General features: G+C 42.3%; 1 protein-coding gene across 4 annotated transcripts in view; it reads left to right on the top strand.

Moving 5' to 3' along the window:
- ARHGEF28 (Rho guanine nucleotide exchange factor 28) overlaps window positions 1–15,214 on the top strand; it is a 126,670-nt gene that overhangs the window by 92,262 nt on the left and 19,194 nt on the right. For all 4 annotated transcript variants that reach the window (XM_040541165.1, XM_040541163.1, XM_040541164.1 and 1 more), the window contains 9 exons: window positions 959–1,035; window positions 1,747–1,925; window positions 2,547–2,641; window positions 3,483–3,665; window positions 7,765–7,896; window positions 8,645–8,745; window positions 12,416–12,454; window positions 12,544–12,591; window positions 14,379–14,858. In XM_040541165.1, coding sequence (XP_040397099.1) covers window positions 959–1,035; window positions 1,747–1,925; window positions 2,547–2,641; window positions 3,483–3,665; window positions 7,765–7,896; window positions 8,645–8,745; window positions 12,416–12,454; window positions 12,544–12,591; window positions 14,379–14,858 — 1,334 coding nt within the window. The remainder of the gene's footprint in view (window positions 1–958; window positions 1,036–1,746; window positions 1,926–2,546; window positions 2,642–3,482; window positions 3,666–7,764; window positions 7,897–8,644; window positions 8,746–12,415; window positions 12,455–12,543; window positions 12,592–14,378; window positions 14,859–15,214) is intronic.

Genomic DNA, 15,214 nt, shown 5'->3' with positions numbered 1-15,214 from the left:
ATAAATTAATATATTATATAAATTAAATTATGTAAATATATAACATATAAATATTGTTTGGTTTAAGAATGAAAATATTTTGTTACACTGTATTGCAAACACAGATTTTTGGGTGAATGGTATTGAGAATATTCCACAAATTGCTGAAAGAGTAGTTCCAAAAGCTGCCATGTTTTATAGGTAATCCACTGTGTATTTAAAATGACAAGTTTGCCTATAGTACCTGGGAAACTGTAAATTTTGTACATTCTACTATCAGTTGCATTTTTTCTTCCAGCCACTTCTTTTAGTTCCCGCAGTTTGCAGCTTCATCCCATGTAGATTCTTGACTTACATATTTATATTCTTCACAGCATTGACCATTGAAAATAAGGCATTAAAATTACATGCGGTTCTTCAGTGGTACTGGTACACAGACAGTGGAAAAGAAAACGTGGAGGCAAATATGGCCAGAGCCCAGTTTTCACATTCGTGCCCACAGTCTGATTTTCACTCTAATCACGTTGGGTTTGGTTTTTTGAAACTTACTAATATTTGTTTTAAGCTTTACAAAGCTATCTGCTCACTATTACTCCAGAAATGCTTTCATACTGTGCTGTGATAGGCAAAACAAAATCTGTGTGAATTGCTCTTTGCCAGGTTGCCTGTCAGTGGCCTGGGAAATGTGGGGGGACGTTTGAGTGAGGGTTTCTTCTTTCCATGGGCCAGTGCTCCAGCACTGTGCTGCAGGAGGGTGGATAGTAGAAAGTGTGGTCTTTCCCAGAATGTACAAAGTGATGTCTTGCAGTTGCTTTGTGCAGACCATGGGTCAATCCAGCTATTTCCTGTTTAGTTTACTGTAGGATTATGTGGGAGACTTATTGATCAGGGTTTCTTCCTTTTTAAAGTATAAAAGAAGAAATTAAGTATAGTGTTAAGTATAACCTTTCATTAAAAAAAAATCTTTTCTCATTTTAAGACACCTTAGCTCTGCTTCTAACTGATGTGCTGCTGTTCTTACAAGAAAAAGATCAAAAATATATCTTTGCAGCTGTTGTAAGTATATTATCAGACTTTTGAATATATACATTACATTTTTGTTTGGGTATTTCTCAAATGTGAGATCCCTTTCTAGCTTATTCTCACATATTGTTTAATTTCTTTAATCCTGGTAGTATATTCAGAACAGTAATGTACCAGTATGTGGAAAATATGGTTTATTTTCAAAATTAAGTAATTTGGGGGGGGGGGGGGGGGGCAGAGAAGAAGGATAAAACAGCAGAATGATGTTTAGTGATGTGCCTCATCTGGTTATGAGGATGGGAAGCAGAGCAGGCTCTTTCAATTATCTAAAATAAATTTTAACTTCTGGTTCTGTTAAACAAAACAGAAGAATAATTTGACTGCAAATGTAGTAGTAAACACGAATAAAATATATGAAAGTTCATGGACTGAACTTCCCAACTTATTATAAATACTATACAAGTACAATGTGTCAGTATCATTGATCCTCTGGAATTTATTTTTTAGCACATAAACAATGCTTTACTTGTTCGTGAATACTGTAAGGTATTTAACAAAATATTTTAAAAAGTTGTCTGAATACTCAGCTCTCACAGCCATACACTTGGTGAGAACATGCATAGGCTGAGTATACCAGTAGGAGAATTAGTTCAGTTAATTGAAAAAAATGCCTTATTATAGAAGTATGGTATTTTATGAGAAACTCATTTATTTTTTTGAATATACTGTGACTGTCTCCCCCAGGACCAGAAGCCTTCAGTTATCTCTCTTCAGAAACTCATAGTAAGAGAAGTAGCCAATGAAGAAAGGGGGATGTTTCTGATCAGCGCTTCATCTGCAGGACCTGAAATGTATGAGATTCATACCAACTCCAAAGAGGAACGTAACAGCTGGATGAGGCATATTCAAGATGCAGTGGAAAGGTAGAGAAAAAGGCTTTTGGTTTTCACCTTGGCAGTCCAAAGCAGAAAGGAGGTCATTTGGGTATTTGTTGCAGTGTGCTCTCTATTCTGCACTGCACTGGATCTATCCTGTGAGGCTGGGTTCACAAACACCGAAACCTCACCATCACTTCTGCCAAACTACCCGTTTTCTTCTGTTTTACCACTGAACCAACAGACCTTTCCTGCTCCCCATCAGATGTCCTCACCTGTCATTTTAGGCTTCTCTCACCTTTGCTTTTGGCACTGGATGCTTTCTTGAGTTCTGCAAGTGTCCATACATCCATTCTGGATAAATTCCCAATTACACCTTGGTATTAGTTTCTTAGGAATGGCAGGGAAAGCACTGCTCCGTGTGGGAGCTGCAAACCTGCAAGAGGGTCAACCACTGCATGATGTAACCTTATCAGGATTGAAAGGAATCCTTCAGTCTTCTTTAAAAAGCAGTAACTGGGTATAAACAAGTAGGCAAATGACGTGCTGCTAGATTGGAGCAAAAGTTGGTGTTGATGTTGTGCGATTTATTATGAATGCAACACTGTACTGAAGATAATTATAAAATGTTCAGATTTTGCTTTATCCACCTTTGTTTCATCTCTAAAGTTGTCCAGAGGAACAAGAGGAAGGAAAAACGAATGAATCTGATGAGGACAGACGTATTGCTGAGGCCAAAGCATCCAGAATTCAGAAATGTCAAGGTGTGGTACCTTTCCTGCCACTCTGAGCCCTCCCGTGTCCTGAGAGTTTAGGATGAAGGAATAACATTCACATGTTGGCTGATGCATTCAGAATGGCTTAATATGCAGAGTCACAGCAGAGAAAGCCAGGGTTGTCTGATTTTATGATGGGAGTTGCCTGAAAAAGAACCATTTTTTTCCAAGTACTTTATATTTTTACTACATTACTGTGAGCACAAAAGAAAAGGTAAAATGGATTATTTCAGAATAAGCGCTAGATTTAGCAGATTAGCATTAAGGTCAGATTCCTATTTGTGGAAGTACCTCAAATCTGCAGTAACCGTACTGTTCTACTTGTTTTTGGCAGTACACCTTTGCTGCTTTTATTTTTGTCTGAAAATATCGCTAATCAAGACAAATTTCACTTCCTTGTTTCCCCTACACCTAACTTCCACATCTTTAAGTGCTGTAAGGATAGAAATTTCACCAATGTTCTTCCTGGAGAGAGAAACAGGGAAGGGCATCCTCCACTGAGAGTAAATGTTCTTTGATGTTGAGACAGTGAATGAGCCAAGTGCTTTTCCAGCATTGCTTATTGTGAGTGTAGCAGGAGGCAGCTGAGTGATCCAGAACACAGGCAAGGCCACCTCATCAGGATAGGGCAGTTGCCTGGTCCTTTGCCAGGCAGGACAGACTATGGGATGAATTCAGTTCCTAGCCACTTGCAAAAGGAGTAGTGCAAGTCTGTTGCCTAGCTCGTTAGCAGTGTCTGTGTGGTGTAAGCATTAGAAGTGTGAATGTGCAACGTGCTTTGCCTGCAGGTTAAAAAGATATTAATATGCTACTCAATTTTTGTTGACAGAATCACTGAGTAACCAGGACCAGCAAATCTGCAGCTGTTTGGAAGACAAGTTGCATATCTATGCAGAACTGGTAGATATGAATAGGTTTGAGGATGTGCATGTAGAGCCTCACCTCCTTATCAAACCGGATTCTGGAGAAACTCCACAGGCTGCTTCATTGCTGGCAGCAGCACTCAGGGAAGGTGAGTTTGTATGGGAAGAGTGGGATGGTTTCTGCCCTCTTCAAATGGGAAGACATTTCCAGGTAACAAAATACAGCCATGTTGCCTTGTGTTACAATTCTACCAAGTCTCAAGAGCTGGCAGTGTCAAAGCTTGGCAAATGACGCTGAGGAAAAGTCTCTTGAGTTTATACTTGTCAGGTGCATAAGATGGTATCTGCCACACTGTGAGATAAGGTATATGTTTAGTGTATAACACCATATGTAAGCAGGCTGGACCGTGGTGTTAGATTGTATCCAAGGAGTGTTTCCTTTATTGGCCTCCTTGCAGTACAGCCTTGTGAAGAAGATCACAGGATACAGTGTGATACTGCATCTGGTCCCTTACCCTCACCGGCCTAGGTTGATTTGATGATAGGTCTGGATCATGTACGGTCATATACAAACCAAACTGCAGATGATATTGGCAGATTTGCCAAGACGCACCTGCCATTAGAGGAGCTGTGTTTTTCTGCATTATATCTAGCATGGGCTGGATAGCCTTGTGCCTACAGTGCTGTCCTCTGAAGTAAGGAAGACTGGTATTTGTTGATGCCTTGTCTAGCTGGAGGTTTAGCCACATTCCTTTTAAACTTAGCTGAAATGAGTCCTGATAAACTGAGCCATATCCAGCATAGGGGTATGCTCTAAGAAGTACTGCAAGATTATAGCATCACCTAGAGTGAGATCTGTGAGCAAATAACCACCAGTCAACCCTAACAGCAAAGGCTGACCTCCGTCATCATTATGAAGTCAGAGAATAAGTTTATTGATAGACTTTGTCTTTGGATAGAGAATATAAGGTAGTGATGCAGTAATAGATGTGATTTTGTCTAAAACAGCAGCCTATACTGACACAGCTGATTCTGCCCACTTTTAATTTTCACTTTCTTTCATGCTACTGTTACTGTTGATGATGTCTTTTCAGCCCATGGTAATGAATTTACAGCAATGTGTGGAGGATTATTTTCCAGAACACAAATACTAAGTCCCTGAGCTAACAACAGACTCTACAGCAATAAAGCACTACTCAGAGTAGAGAAGGATAGAATTAGGAAATGCTTAGGCGAATTGGATATATTCAAATCCATGGGAAAGATGGAATAAATCCAAGTATGCTCTGGGAGCTGGCCAATATCTTTGTGAGGATGCTTTCTATCATCTTCAAAGGGTCAAGGTGATCAGGATATGTTCCTGATGACTTGAAGAACACAAACATCATTACACTGTTCTTCAAGAAGGAAGATAAAGGGAACTACAAAGCAGTCAGCCTCAGCTTAGCCTCTAGGAAGATGATGGAGCAAATACTCAAAGAAGCCTTTTCCAAACATGTGAAGAGGTGACTGGCAACAGCCAGTATGTATTCATTGAGGGCAAATTGACCAAACCGATGGCTTTTATGAGTGGAGATCAGCGCATGTTTTTACCTTTATATCTGCAAGGCCATCAATGTGGCCTGCACTGGCTGTAGTATCCTTACAGCTGAGTTGGTGACATAAGGACTGCACAACTGGTTGGAAAATTGGCTGGCTTGCTGGGCTCAGAGGATTTTGATCTGCAGTACAGTGTCCAGCTGGCAATGTGTTGTTAAGGGAGAGGGAAGTCCCTAATAGGGAGTTAGGGATGGATATTGAGTCTAGTACTTTTCGACCTATTATTAGTGAAGTAACAAAGGAATTGAGTAAACTCTCAGCAAATTAATGACTGACAGCAAATGAGGAGGAGTGATTAATGTGCTGAAGAGACCTCAACAGACGGGGAAAATGTGCTGAGAAACCTCAAAAAAAATGACAGAGACAGTGCAAAGTTCTGCATCTGGGATGGAGTAATCCACGTATTGGTAGAGTCTGGATACTGGCTGGATAGAAAATAGCTTTGTAGAAGTGCACCTGGGAGTCCTAGTGAACAGCAAGTTGACTATGAATCAGCAATGTGCCCTTGTGGCAAAGAAGGCCAGCAGCCTTGTGGGCTGCTGCAGTAGGAGAAGCATCGCCAGCAGGTCGAAGGAGGTGGTCCTTCTTCTACTCACCTGTGGCGGGAAGTATCTTGAATGCTGTGTCCAGTGGTGGGACATGGACATACCGGAGGGAGTCCAGTGAAGGGCATGAAGAATGTGATGTTTGAGGAGGGGCTGAGAAAGCTAAGCCTTGAAGTAAGAAGGCTTGGTGGATCTTACAACTGTCCTCAACCAGATAAAAGGACTATAACAGAGAAGCTGAAGAAGAACAGAGAAGCCATTATCTATCATATTTGAGAAGTCTTGGAAGTCTGGTGAAGTTCCCACTGCCTGGAAGAGGAGAAACAAAATCCCCATTTTTAAAAAGGGGAAAAAGGAAGACCAAAGAACCACAGGCCAGTCAGTCTCACCTCTGTGCCTGGCAAGATCACGGAGCAGATCCTCCTGGAAACTATGCTAAGGCACATGGAAAATGAGGTGATTGGTGGCAGCCAAGACAGCTTCACTAAGCGCAGATCATGCCTGACAAACCTGGTGGTGTTCTACAATGGGGTCAAACATTGGTGGATAGGGAAAGAGCAACTGGTATCATCTGCCTGGACTTGTGCAAAGCATTTGACACTGTCCCACACAATGTCCTTGTCTCTAAATCGGAGAGGCATGGATTTGATGGATGTACCACTTGGTAGGTAAGGAATTGGCTGGTTGGTCACACTCAAAGGGTTGTGGTCAATGGCTCAGTGTCCAAGTGGAGAAATTAACAAGTGCTGTTCCTCAGGGGTCGGTATTGGGACCTGTGCTATTTAACATCTTGGTTGGTGACATGGACAGTGGGATCGAGTGCACTCTCAGCAAGTTTGCTGATGACACTTTGCTGAAGCTGTGTGGTGCAGTCGACACACTGGAGGAAAAGGTTGTCACCCAGATGGACCTGGACAGGCTCGAGAGCTGGGCCTATGTGAACCTTATGAGGTTCAACAAGGCCAAGTCCTGCATCTGGAACAGGACAATCCCAAGCACAAGTACAGGCTGTGCAGAGAGCAACCCTGAGAAGAAGGACCTGGGGTTATTTGTTGATGAGAAGCTCAACATGGGCTGGCAATGTGCTATCACATGCCAGAAAGCCAACTGTATCTTGGGCTACATCAAAAGAAGCACGGCCAGCAGGGTGGAGGAGGTGATTTCTCCCTCTCTACTCTGCTCTCGTGAGACCCCACCTGGACTGCTGCATTCAGGTCTGGGGCCCCCAGCACAATGAGGTCATGGACCTGTTGGAGAGAGTCCAGAGGGGGAGCACAAGGATGATCAACGGGCCAGAGCATCTCTCCTATGAAAAAAAGCTGAGAGAGTTGGGTTTGTTCAGCGTAGAGAAGAGAAGGCTCTGGGGAGACCTTATAGTAGCCTTCCAATAAAGGGGGCCTACAGGAAAGCTGGGGAGGAACTCTTTGTCAGGGAGTGTATTAATAGGACAAGGGGTAAAGGCTTTAAACTAAAAGAGTGTAGATTTAGATTAGATATAATAAGGAGGAATAGATATTAGATATATTAGATATAATAAGGGATATATTAGATATAATAAGGAGGAAATTCTTTGCTGTGAAGGTGATGAGGCACTGGAACAGGTTGCCCAGAGAAGCTGTGGATGACCCATCCCTGGAGGTGTTCAAGGCCAGGCTTTGGGCAACCTGGTCTGGTGGGAGGTGTCCCCGCCCATGGCAGGGAGAGTGGAACAGGGTGATCTTTAATGTCTCTTCTAACCCAAACCATTCTGTGATTCTATGAAGCTGGACTTTTCCTGGAGGTGCATGGGGATAGGACAGAAGACAGCAGGCACAGGTTGGAACATGGAGAATTCCAATAAAATAAAAGGAAAAATTATATTACTGTGGGAATGTTCAAAAACTGGAGCAAGTCCCTCAGAGAGGTTGTGACTCTCAATCCCCCGAGATTTTAAAAGCTTGCTTGTACAAAGCTCTGAGTGACCCAATTTAGTTGACCAGAAGTTTGGACTAGATGGCTTCTGAAAATCCCTTCCAGACTAAGTTATTCTACAACTTGTTGTCATTTATTTATGCATAAAGGAGCTATTTAAATGGCCTCTAACTGTTCATGTTTTCCTCTCTAGTTGAAAGCCTCTGTGTTGCTGTCACGTCATCACAAGTGAGTGAAACAGACAGATCATCAGAGGAAAGTACTGAAGAATTAAATTTGAAGTATGGACTTAGTGCCAATGGAATCTTGGAGTCTTTCCCTGGTGGTGAGTAAAATTTGATGTTTTTATGTATTCAGATTGCTGAATTGATTGAGTAATTGATACAGGATTGTTTTTTTTGGAAAGCTTTCTCAGTCTATGGCAGAATCAATAGAAAATAATGTAACAAAAGTTGTCTTTGGACAAATGCTCAGATAGTGTAAATTGTCATATAACTTCATTAATGCAAATGTACTGTTTGCATCCACTGCAGATTTTCCTTATCATATGTCTGTAATCAGCATTATTGAGTCTGATTTGTATATCTTCATACATAATAAATACATGATTTCTAGTCTTTGTTGCTCAGCTCCACAGCAAATGTATATTGCAGTGTAGCCCATTTCCTGGCTACTAATTTTTGTCTGAAGGCCTGAAAGCCAGCTCATAAGTAGGGTTGATACTGCAATAATTTCAGCTATAAAAGGTATAACATGATTTTCTTGCAACAAAAAAAATACAAATTAAGTCCTGTAAAAGCAATTGCTGCAGAGCATTTTTAGTGATATGGCTGTATTTGTATCTTAACTTTCATAATTTAAGTACTACTGATTTTTATGGTGCGAAAAACAGATTGTCCCAGCCATGCCATCCTGACTTTGAAACTTGTTTTTCCTTAGCCTAAAGTTCTAGAGCATTAGGTATTTTCAGCATCCTGTGTGTAGCTGTGAAAAAAATGTGCCCTTTGTTTCTGCAGTCAGAATATGCTTTGATACACCTTTCTCTTGCATCCTGTTGGGGTCTTATTTGTTAGATGCAGAAATGAAGGAAGTTGAAGAATCATCTGACGTCGATCTCAGTGAAGGCACATTTCCTGTTGATAAGGAAACGTCAGATGACAATGTAAAGTATCAGGTAGTGTAACTGATTTCTGTTCCTGTGTTGTATTTATGACTGTGGGCACTGGGAATGTAACTGCTGTCCAAATGTTTAAGGGACATCTAAAGACTGTTCCAAAACCTAAAGCATGGGATAGGCACATCATCCAAGTCCAGATAATTCAATTTAATGGAGATCACTGCAATTAATGATGAGTTAAAAAAAAAATCATAAAAAATCCAAACACGAAACAATTTTCCTGACAGGCTTACAGATTGGTGGGTGTGATAGCAGCCACAATGCTTTTGTATGGGCCACTTAAGACCCTGGTTCTCTGCTGTCATCATTCAATACATCCATCTCTGTGGAGTTGATAGTATTCCCTCTACTCCCTCCTCCTATTCACAGGATGATGAGTCTCCTGCAATGACAGAGACCTCAGCTAATGCAAGGAAGACTTTTGCATTGGAAGAGCTTCATCCTCAGAACAAGCATATAAAATAGGATGGATTGTCTTATGCCAGCTTGCTTCAGAATTTTGAATTAGAACAAAATGGAGCAATTAAAGAATAGAAGAGAAACAGCACATTTTTCAAAGTCCTGTAACTCTTAAGCAAATCTGGGGAAAAAACAGAATGAAAAGTCAGTTCTGGGCAGAATTATAAATGGCAAATTTAAGGTAGCAACAGAGAGTGTTACAGCAAGAGCAGTATGAATTAGTATGTGCAAATAAACTGAACTGTAATTGTGTAGACCTTAGATGGAGGGACAGAACCACAAAAGGAATAAAAGGGAGAGACGAGAACAGAAGATACATGGCACGAAATGGAAAGCAAAGTTTGGTAGAAAAGTAGATGCTTAGCATTAGGGTAATGTCTGAATCAGATCAGAAAGAGGACTTGTGTGCCTGAAACCTTGGATGTTTTTTCTAGCTCTTTCTGTAAGACTCTTACTAAAACACTTGTTTCCCTTTAAACCTTACCTCATGTTCAGCTTTATGTCATCTTGTCTACCAGACTGCTGTTTAGAAGAGTAGAAAGAAAAGTGTGTATGGAAAAAAACAGTGTAGGGACAATTCCAAGTGAGGGGTCACAGAAGTTAGATGAAATGAAATAAAATAATAAAAGGTACAGGGGCTTAGATCTACCCCATTAAAAGTTTCAGTAGTTCCACATGAAAAAAATGCCATTGGGGTTACAGAGAAGTCAGAGCCAGACTTTTCTCAGAGGTACACAACGACATGATGAGCATCAAACGTTTCAAGTTGAAGCAAGGGAAATTCTGATTGTATGCAAGGTGAAAAAATCACCACAAAGGAAGGTAACCAAGCAGGAACAAGTTGCCCAGAGAGGCAGTGGGGTCTTTATCCTTGGGGATTTCCAGGATTTGACTGGAGAAGGCCCTGAGCAACCTCACCTAACTTTGAAGCTAGCCCTGCTTTGAACAACAGCTGGACTAGAGGTTTTCCAGGAAGCCATCCCAATTCCTTATTCTGGTCTAGCCTATTATTTGGGCAACAGTCATGTCACATCTTACTATTGCAGAATCAGATTCACCAGGAGGTGGCAGAATGTGCAAATAGAACAGGAAAGGCAAGGGCTTTCTAAGGAAGAGTATGCTCACCAGCCTGCCTTTAGATGCTGTGTGCACTGCCTTGAGGTTGTGGGATGGCAGCACTGGTGTCAGACCAGCTAGCCTGGGAAAAGAGACAGAAAGCCAGACTGAAAACGCCTAGCTCTGAGATTAGGTGCTGACCGAGCAGCAGGAGGAGCGCACAACGCTTCTCCTGGGATGCCAAGTGGGCAGTAGTGGGAGGCAGTCCCCATCTCATCCCCCTGCTCCTGCGTTGTAATTGTGTCTCCAGCTGGTTACCTGTGGAATGGCAGCCTGCACTGGGGTCTGAACATCTGCTGCTCATCACTCTTAACAAAGATGTAGAGTGGCAGGGAGGTGGTGGTGGACAAGTAAAACAGCTGAATATGTTGGTTCAGACCTAACTGGACTTAAAGGACTTGTGCTGAAGCTGTAGTGGTGCAGCTACAATGCTATTGTTTCCCTGGGTGGCTTGACCATGCCTTCCTTGGGCTCATCCCCTAGTCACAGAATCCCAGGATGGGTGAGGTTAGCAGGCCTCTCTGGAGCTCATCTGGTCCAACCCCCTGCTCAAGCAGGGACACTCACAGCAGGGTGCCCAGGACCATGCCCAGACTACAGCCAGTCCTCAAGTGGTGCTGCCTGTCTGCATTAGAGTCCACAGGCACTTGGCCTGGCCACAGGCTACCTCATAGCCATGCCAAAGCTAGCCAGGCCTTGAATTCCCCTGTACACCTCCTTTGTTAAATTAAATCAGGCTTAAAAGAATGAAACAAAGTGTAGAGATGATTCCACACCTCTGTTCAATGAATGGGCCCTCCTTCATACACTCACTCTTCCTCACCCCACCTGCATCTTCTTCTCTTCTCTCTTCAGTCCTTCTTCACCCTCCTCTTTCTCCCTGTCTGCTGCTTGTGTTGGCAGCCCAGCACAGGAGGGCTGAGCTCCTGTGTGTCTGCCCCAGTGCTGCAGAGGCATCCCTGCTGTGTCCTCTGTGTCTTGCGGCAGGGCAAGTTGTTGGGTTCATGGCTGCAGTAGGAAGTGGAGGAGGTGAAGGTGTGGGGAGGGAAATACTGAAAGGAGATTATGAGGGAGAATGCAAGCTGTGGAGGAAATGCAGCAGCTGGTGCTCCTTTTTCCTGAACTTCATCTTCATTGTGAGCTCTGTTTTGGGGCCTGGCCTTTTTCGTCTTCATTTCCAGTTACTGCAGTGAAATGGAGCAGCTGCTGTGCTCTCTGTGGTGGGAAATGAGGCTCAGTAGAGAACTTAAGAGAATTAAAGAAAGAACAAATATTCCCCAAGCCCTCCTCCACTCCTCTAAAAAAAAAAAATACAGAAATCATACAGGAAGTCTTTCCAGTGTAGCCTCAGGAGGGATTGTGTTCTATTTCTCCACTGTTTCACCTTATCTTTCTCAGAGGAGCCGTTTTTCATGCAGAAAGGATTATGGGTGGCTTCACCCCATAAATTTAAAAAGCTTCTTAGGAAAAAGGGGATAGGGTGGAAAGTGCAAAGTGGCTGAGCCCTGTCTGAAAGCAGCAAGCCTAGCTGCCGTGGATGGTAGTCACCATGCAAGTAGGTTTCCCGGAGTACAGCAAGCACACAGCCCTAGCTCTGTGCCTCACTGCTCACCGAAGGCACTCACCATAACCCACTAATGTAACTGCTGTCAGCTTCTTACTCTATTAATGCCTTGATTTCTGAAGAGTCTTGAGCTGTTTCATCCTACTAGAAGTAATCTAAACCCACTCTGCTGTATATACAGAAGTCTGGTTACTGTATTTCAAAACTGTCAGGTAAACAAAGAGTGAATGGAAATGTCTCTTCTGTGTAGCATTAGTCACAAGAGGATTAAAATTGTGGATGAAATATTTTTGTTTTTACAGTTGTGCTTAGGATCTCTAGTGATTTCCAAGGAAACTACAGTGTTGATGAATTATTAGTCTTCATAGATTATTGTTTCTGTCTTTTTTCACATACCCACGAGAGAGTTTGACTCAGCACTGCATATATTACCAATATGAATGTCTCCACCAGTGAAAAAAAAATTACTTAGATGATACAATTGTAAAATTAAGAACTACTTTTTAAAGCAACGTGTGTTTATTTTAGGAAGGAAGTATGAGTTTCCCAGGATCTACAGGGACAGAGGTGAGTTTATTTAAACCCCAGACAGAATATAGTAACTATTTAGTTAATAGTGGACAAAGCTTTGAAAATCCTTCTCTTTTGTTTTCTAGATTGTACAAGCAATCCAGAATCTAACTCGTCTCTTGTACAGCATACAGGTGACTACTCCACTGTTAACTTTGTAGAGTAATTAGTCTTGGTAATTTACTTCTTAAGGTTTGTTTTCATCTTGCACTATTTTTAGACATTATGTCAGTGGATACTTATCTCTACTGACTGTTGCACAAGCTGTCATATGATATATTTTTATTTTAAATCAGTGATGTGTTTCTTTTAAGAACTGAATAATGCTTGCTTGGAGATTACTTCCCTCCCAAAAAGGATGTATGTACAGTCAAAAGTCTAGGCAGGAAGTAAAATGATGGCTTGAGCTAAGCTGATGTCATTTCATGTACAGATTTCTGAAATTATAGTTCAAAATATTGAAAAAATGTAAGTATTTGGCTTAGAATATTCTCCTGGCAACTGCTAAACCACACCTCTGCCACTTAGGTGACCAGTCAACCCACTGAAGATATTTCAACCTCCGTTGATTATTGTGTGTATTCTCTAGGGCCTTAGTCTAAAGCTTTTGCCTCTTCCATGCCATGTTTGAATATTTTAACTTCTTTTCCCTCAGTTAGGTGCAATTTAAAGATTAATTTTGAAATGTTTCACTTAACTTCTAAACTTTCTTGACATTAGCATGCTTCTTAACAATTCTGGAAACCTTAGGCTTAGAAATTAAGTGGATTGAAGCAATGTAAAAGCAAAATAAAAGGCCTGTAAATCAGGCAAAATGTTGAAAAAATTAAAAACAAATAGCTTAATACCAGTGGCAGTAAAGTAAAGGGATCATGCTTTATTGTCCATACCATGAAAATTTCATAAGCTAGCAGTATAGGTGCAAAGAAACAAACAGAGCATACTGTCCTTGCCCTGATTACAAATCACTGGAATTGACCCAGTACTGGGGGAAGAGCCAAAAAAAGTGGGAAAAGCTAAAAGAGTCTTTAGCTTTATGAAATGTGCAGTTGGGGGTGGATGGCATGGAGTAATGGGGCTGATGGAATTCTCTGGGAATGTCTGCTCAAGTAGATTCCCATGTCAGTTCCTGAGGACAGGCAGTGCACTAAGTGCCTCAGTAGACCTAGGCCTTTCTTGCTTTTCTTTTGTATTTGAATCCCAGCAATTTATTTTGTGCTACTGGAGGATGTCACATTCTTTAATGCAAATAATGTCACAACATCCTTGTAAGGGATGCCCTGTAGTGTTCTTGGTTGTAAAAGAAGCTACTGAAACATCAAAACTGAAATAATGACTATATGGCAGATTTCAACTGGCACAGGTATCTTGGTCTTCTGCATGTAGAAGTAAGGTCCTGATGACCTGGCTGTGTTGGCAGGTGCCTGTAGGACTGACGTTAATAGGACTGAGCTGTGGCAGGTTAGCAAGGTGAGCCTTAGGTCCTGAATGAGATGCACTGGAAATCGTACATTTTTCTCTGTATAAGCCACATCTGTATTAGGAATACTTTGTCAAGTGCAGCGTTCCCTAGACCAGTGTTTTAATGCCCTCTTAAACCATGAAAGATTATTTTTCCTATGTGTCTTAACATCATCTGACAGAACAGAACCCCAGCTGTAACATAAACATTGTATATAGTAACACCAAGTGCAAACCATAAGCTTCATTAAAAGTGCTTGAAATGATTGAGTGCTTTTAGAAACATTTCTTGGTATAGGTGTGAACACGGAGTTCTCTGCTTGCACGAGGAGTAACCTCCCCAGAAGCATTAAGCACTGATATTAAGGGAGGTTGAAGCATTTTTATATAATGCTAAAGTACAGAAACGGATGAATGTTAATATTTAAACATTTATGTCTGATTTTGTTGTGGTGTCTAGGCAGCATTAACTATCCAGGACAGCCACAAAGAACTCCACAGGTTACTTCTGCAAGAGAATGAGAAGACAGGTCGGGGACATGGTTCCTGGCTCACCCTCCTCATGGAACAAGAGAAATACCGGAGCTCAGAAAAACAAAGGGAGGAGCTGGCGAACATAGACAAACTCAAGCAGCAGTTCCAGCAGGAGCAGCAGCGCTGGCTGCGTGAATGCGAGCAGCGGCAGCGGGAGCAGGAGGCGAGGGAGGGCCGGCTGGGGCAGCGGGAGCGGGCCTGCGGCTGCCAGGAAGAGCTGCTGGAGAGGAGCCGGCAGGGGCTGGCGCTGCAGTTACAGGAGTACCAGCAGAGCCTGGAGAGGCTGTGGGAGGGCCAGAAAATGGTGGAGAGAGAGAGAGACAATTTGAAAATGCAGAAGAGGCTCCTCTGGCGCTGGAAGCATGGTCGCCAAAGCAGCCTGCTGTCACCCTCAGGGAGCTACGAGGTACGTGTTTCCATGCCATCATGCCATCCCAAGCTGCAGAGCCGTAGAGATGTTCCTCGATGAATGGACCACCATGCCAGGGTGTCTGCTGCTTGGTAATATCCAAGGGCTTTCTTTTAATGTTGGAACCGTGCAGGAGCCACACTTAGGCTGATGGGTATTACATTGAGGACATGGGAATTGGAAGTGTGAGAATTGTGTTTTATTCTGCTTTACTGCTGTGGTTGCCACCTCTGGCAAGATACACTGTGCCTCTTGCTTCTTGTAGGAAAGCTAAATTGTAATGCTTGAGGCATGCGGTGCTGTTGTTCCTGGACAGCAGCACTGTCTCCAGCAAGGATTAGAGGCTCCTCCAG

The sequence above is a fragment of the Cygnus olor genome, chromosome Z (assembly GCF_009769625.2).
Source record: "Cygnus olor isolate bCygOlo1 chromosome Z, bCygOlo1.pri.v2, whole genome shotgun sequence".
NCBI classification, from domain to species: Eukaryota; Metazoa; Chordata; class Aves; order Anseriformes; family Anatidae; genus Cygnus; species Cygnus olor.
The sequence above is the reverse complement of the archived record's forward strand: the minus strand, read 5'-3'. Positions and strand labels throughout refer to the sequence as shown.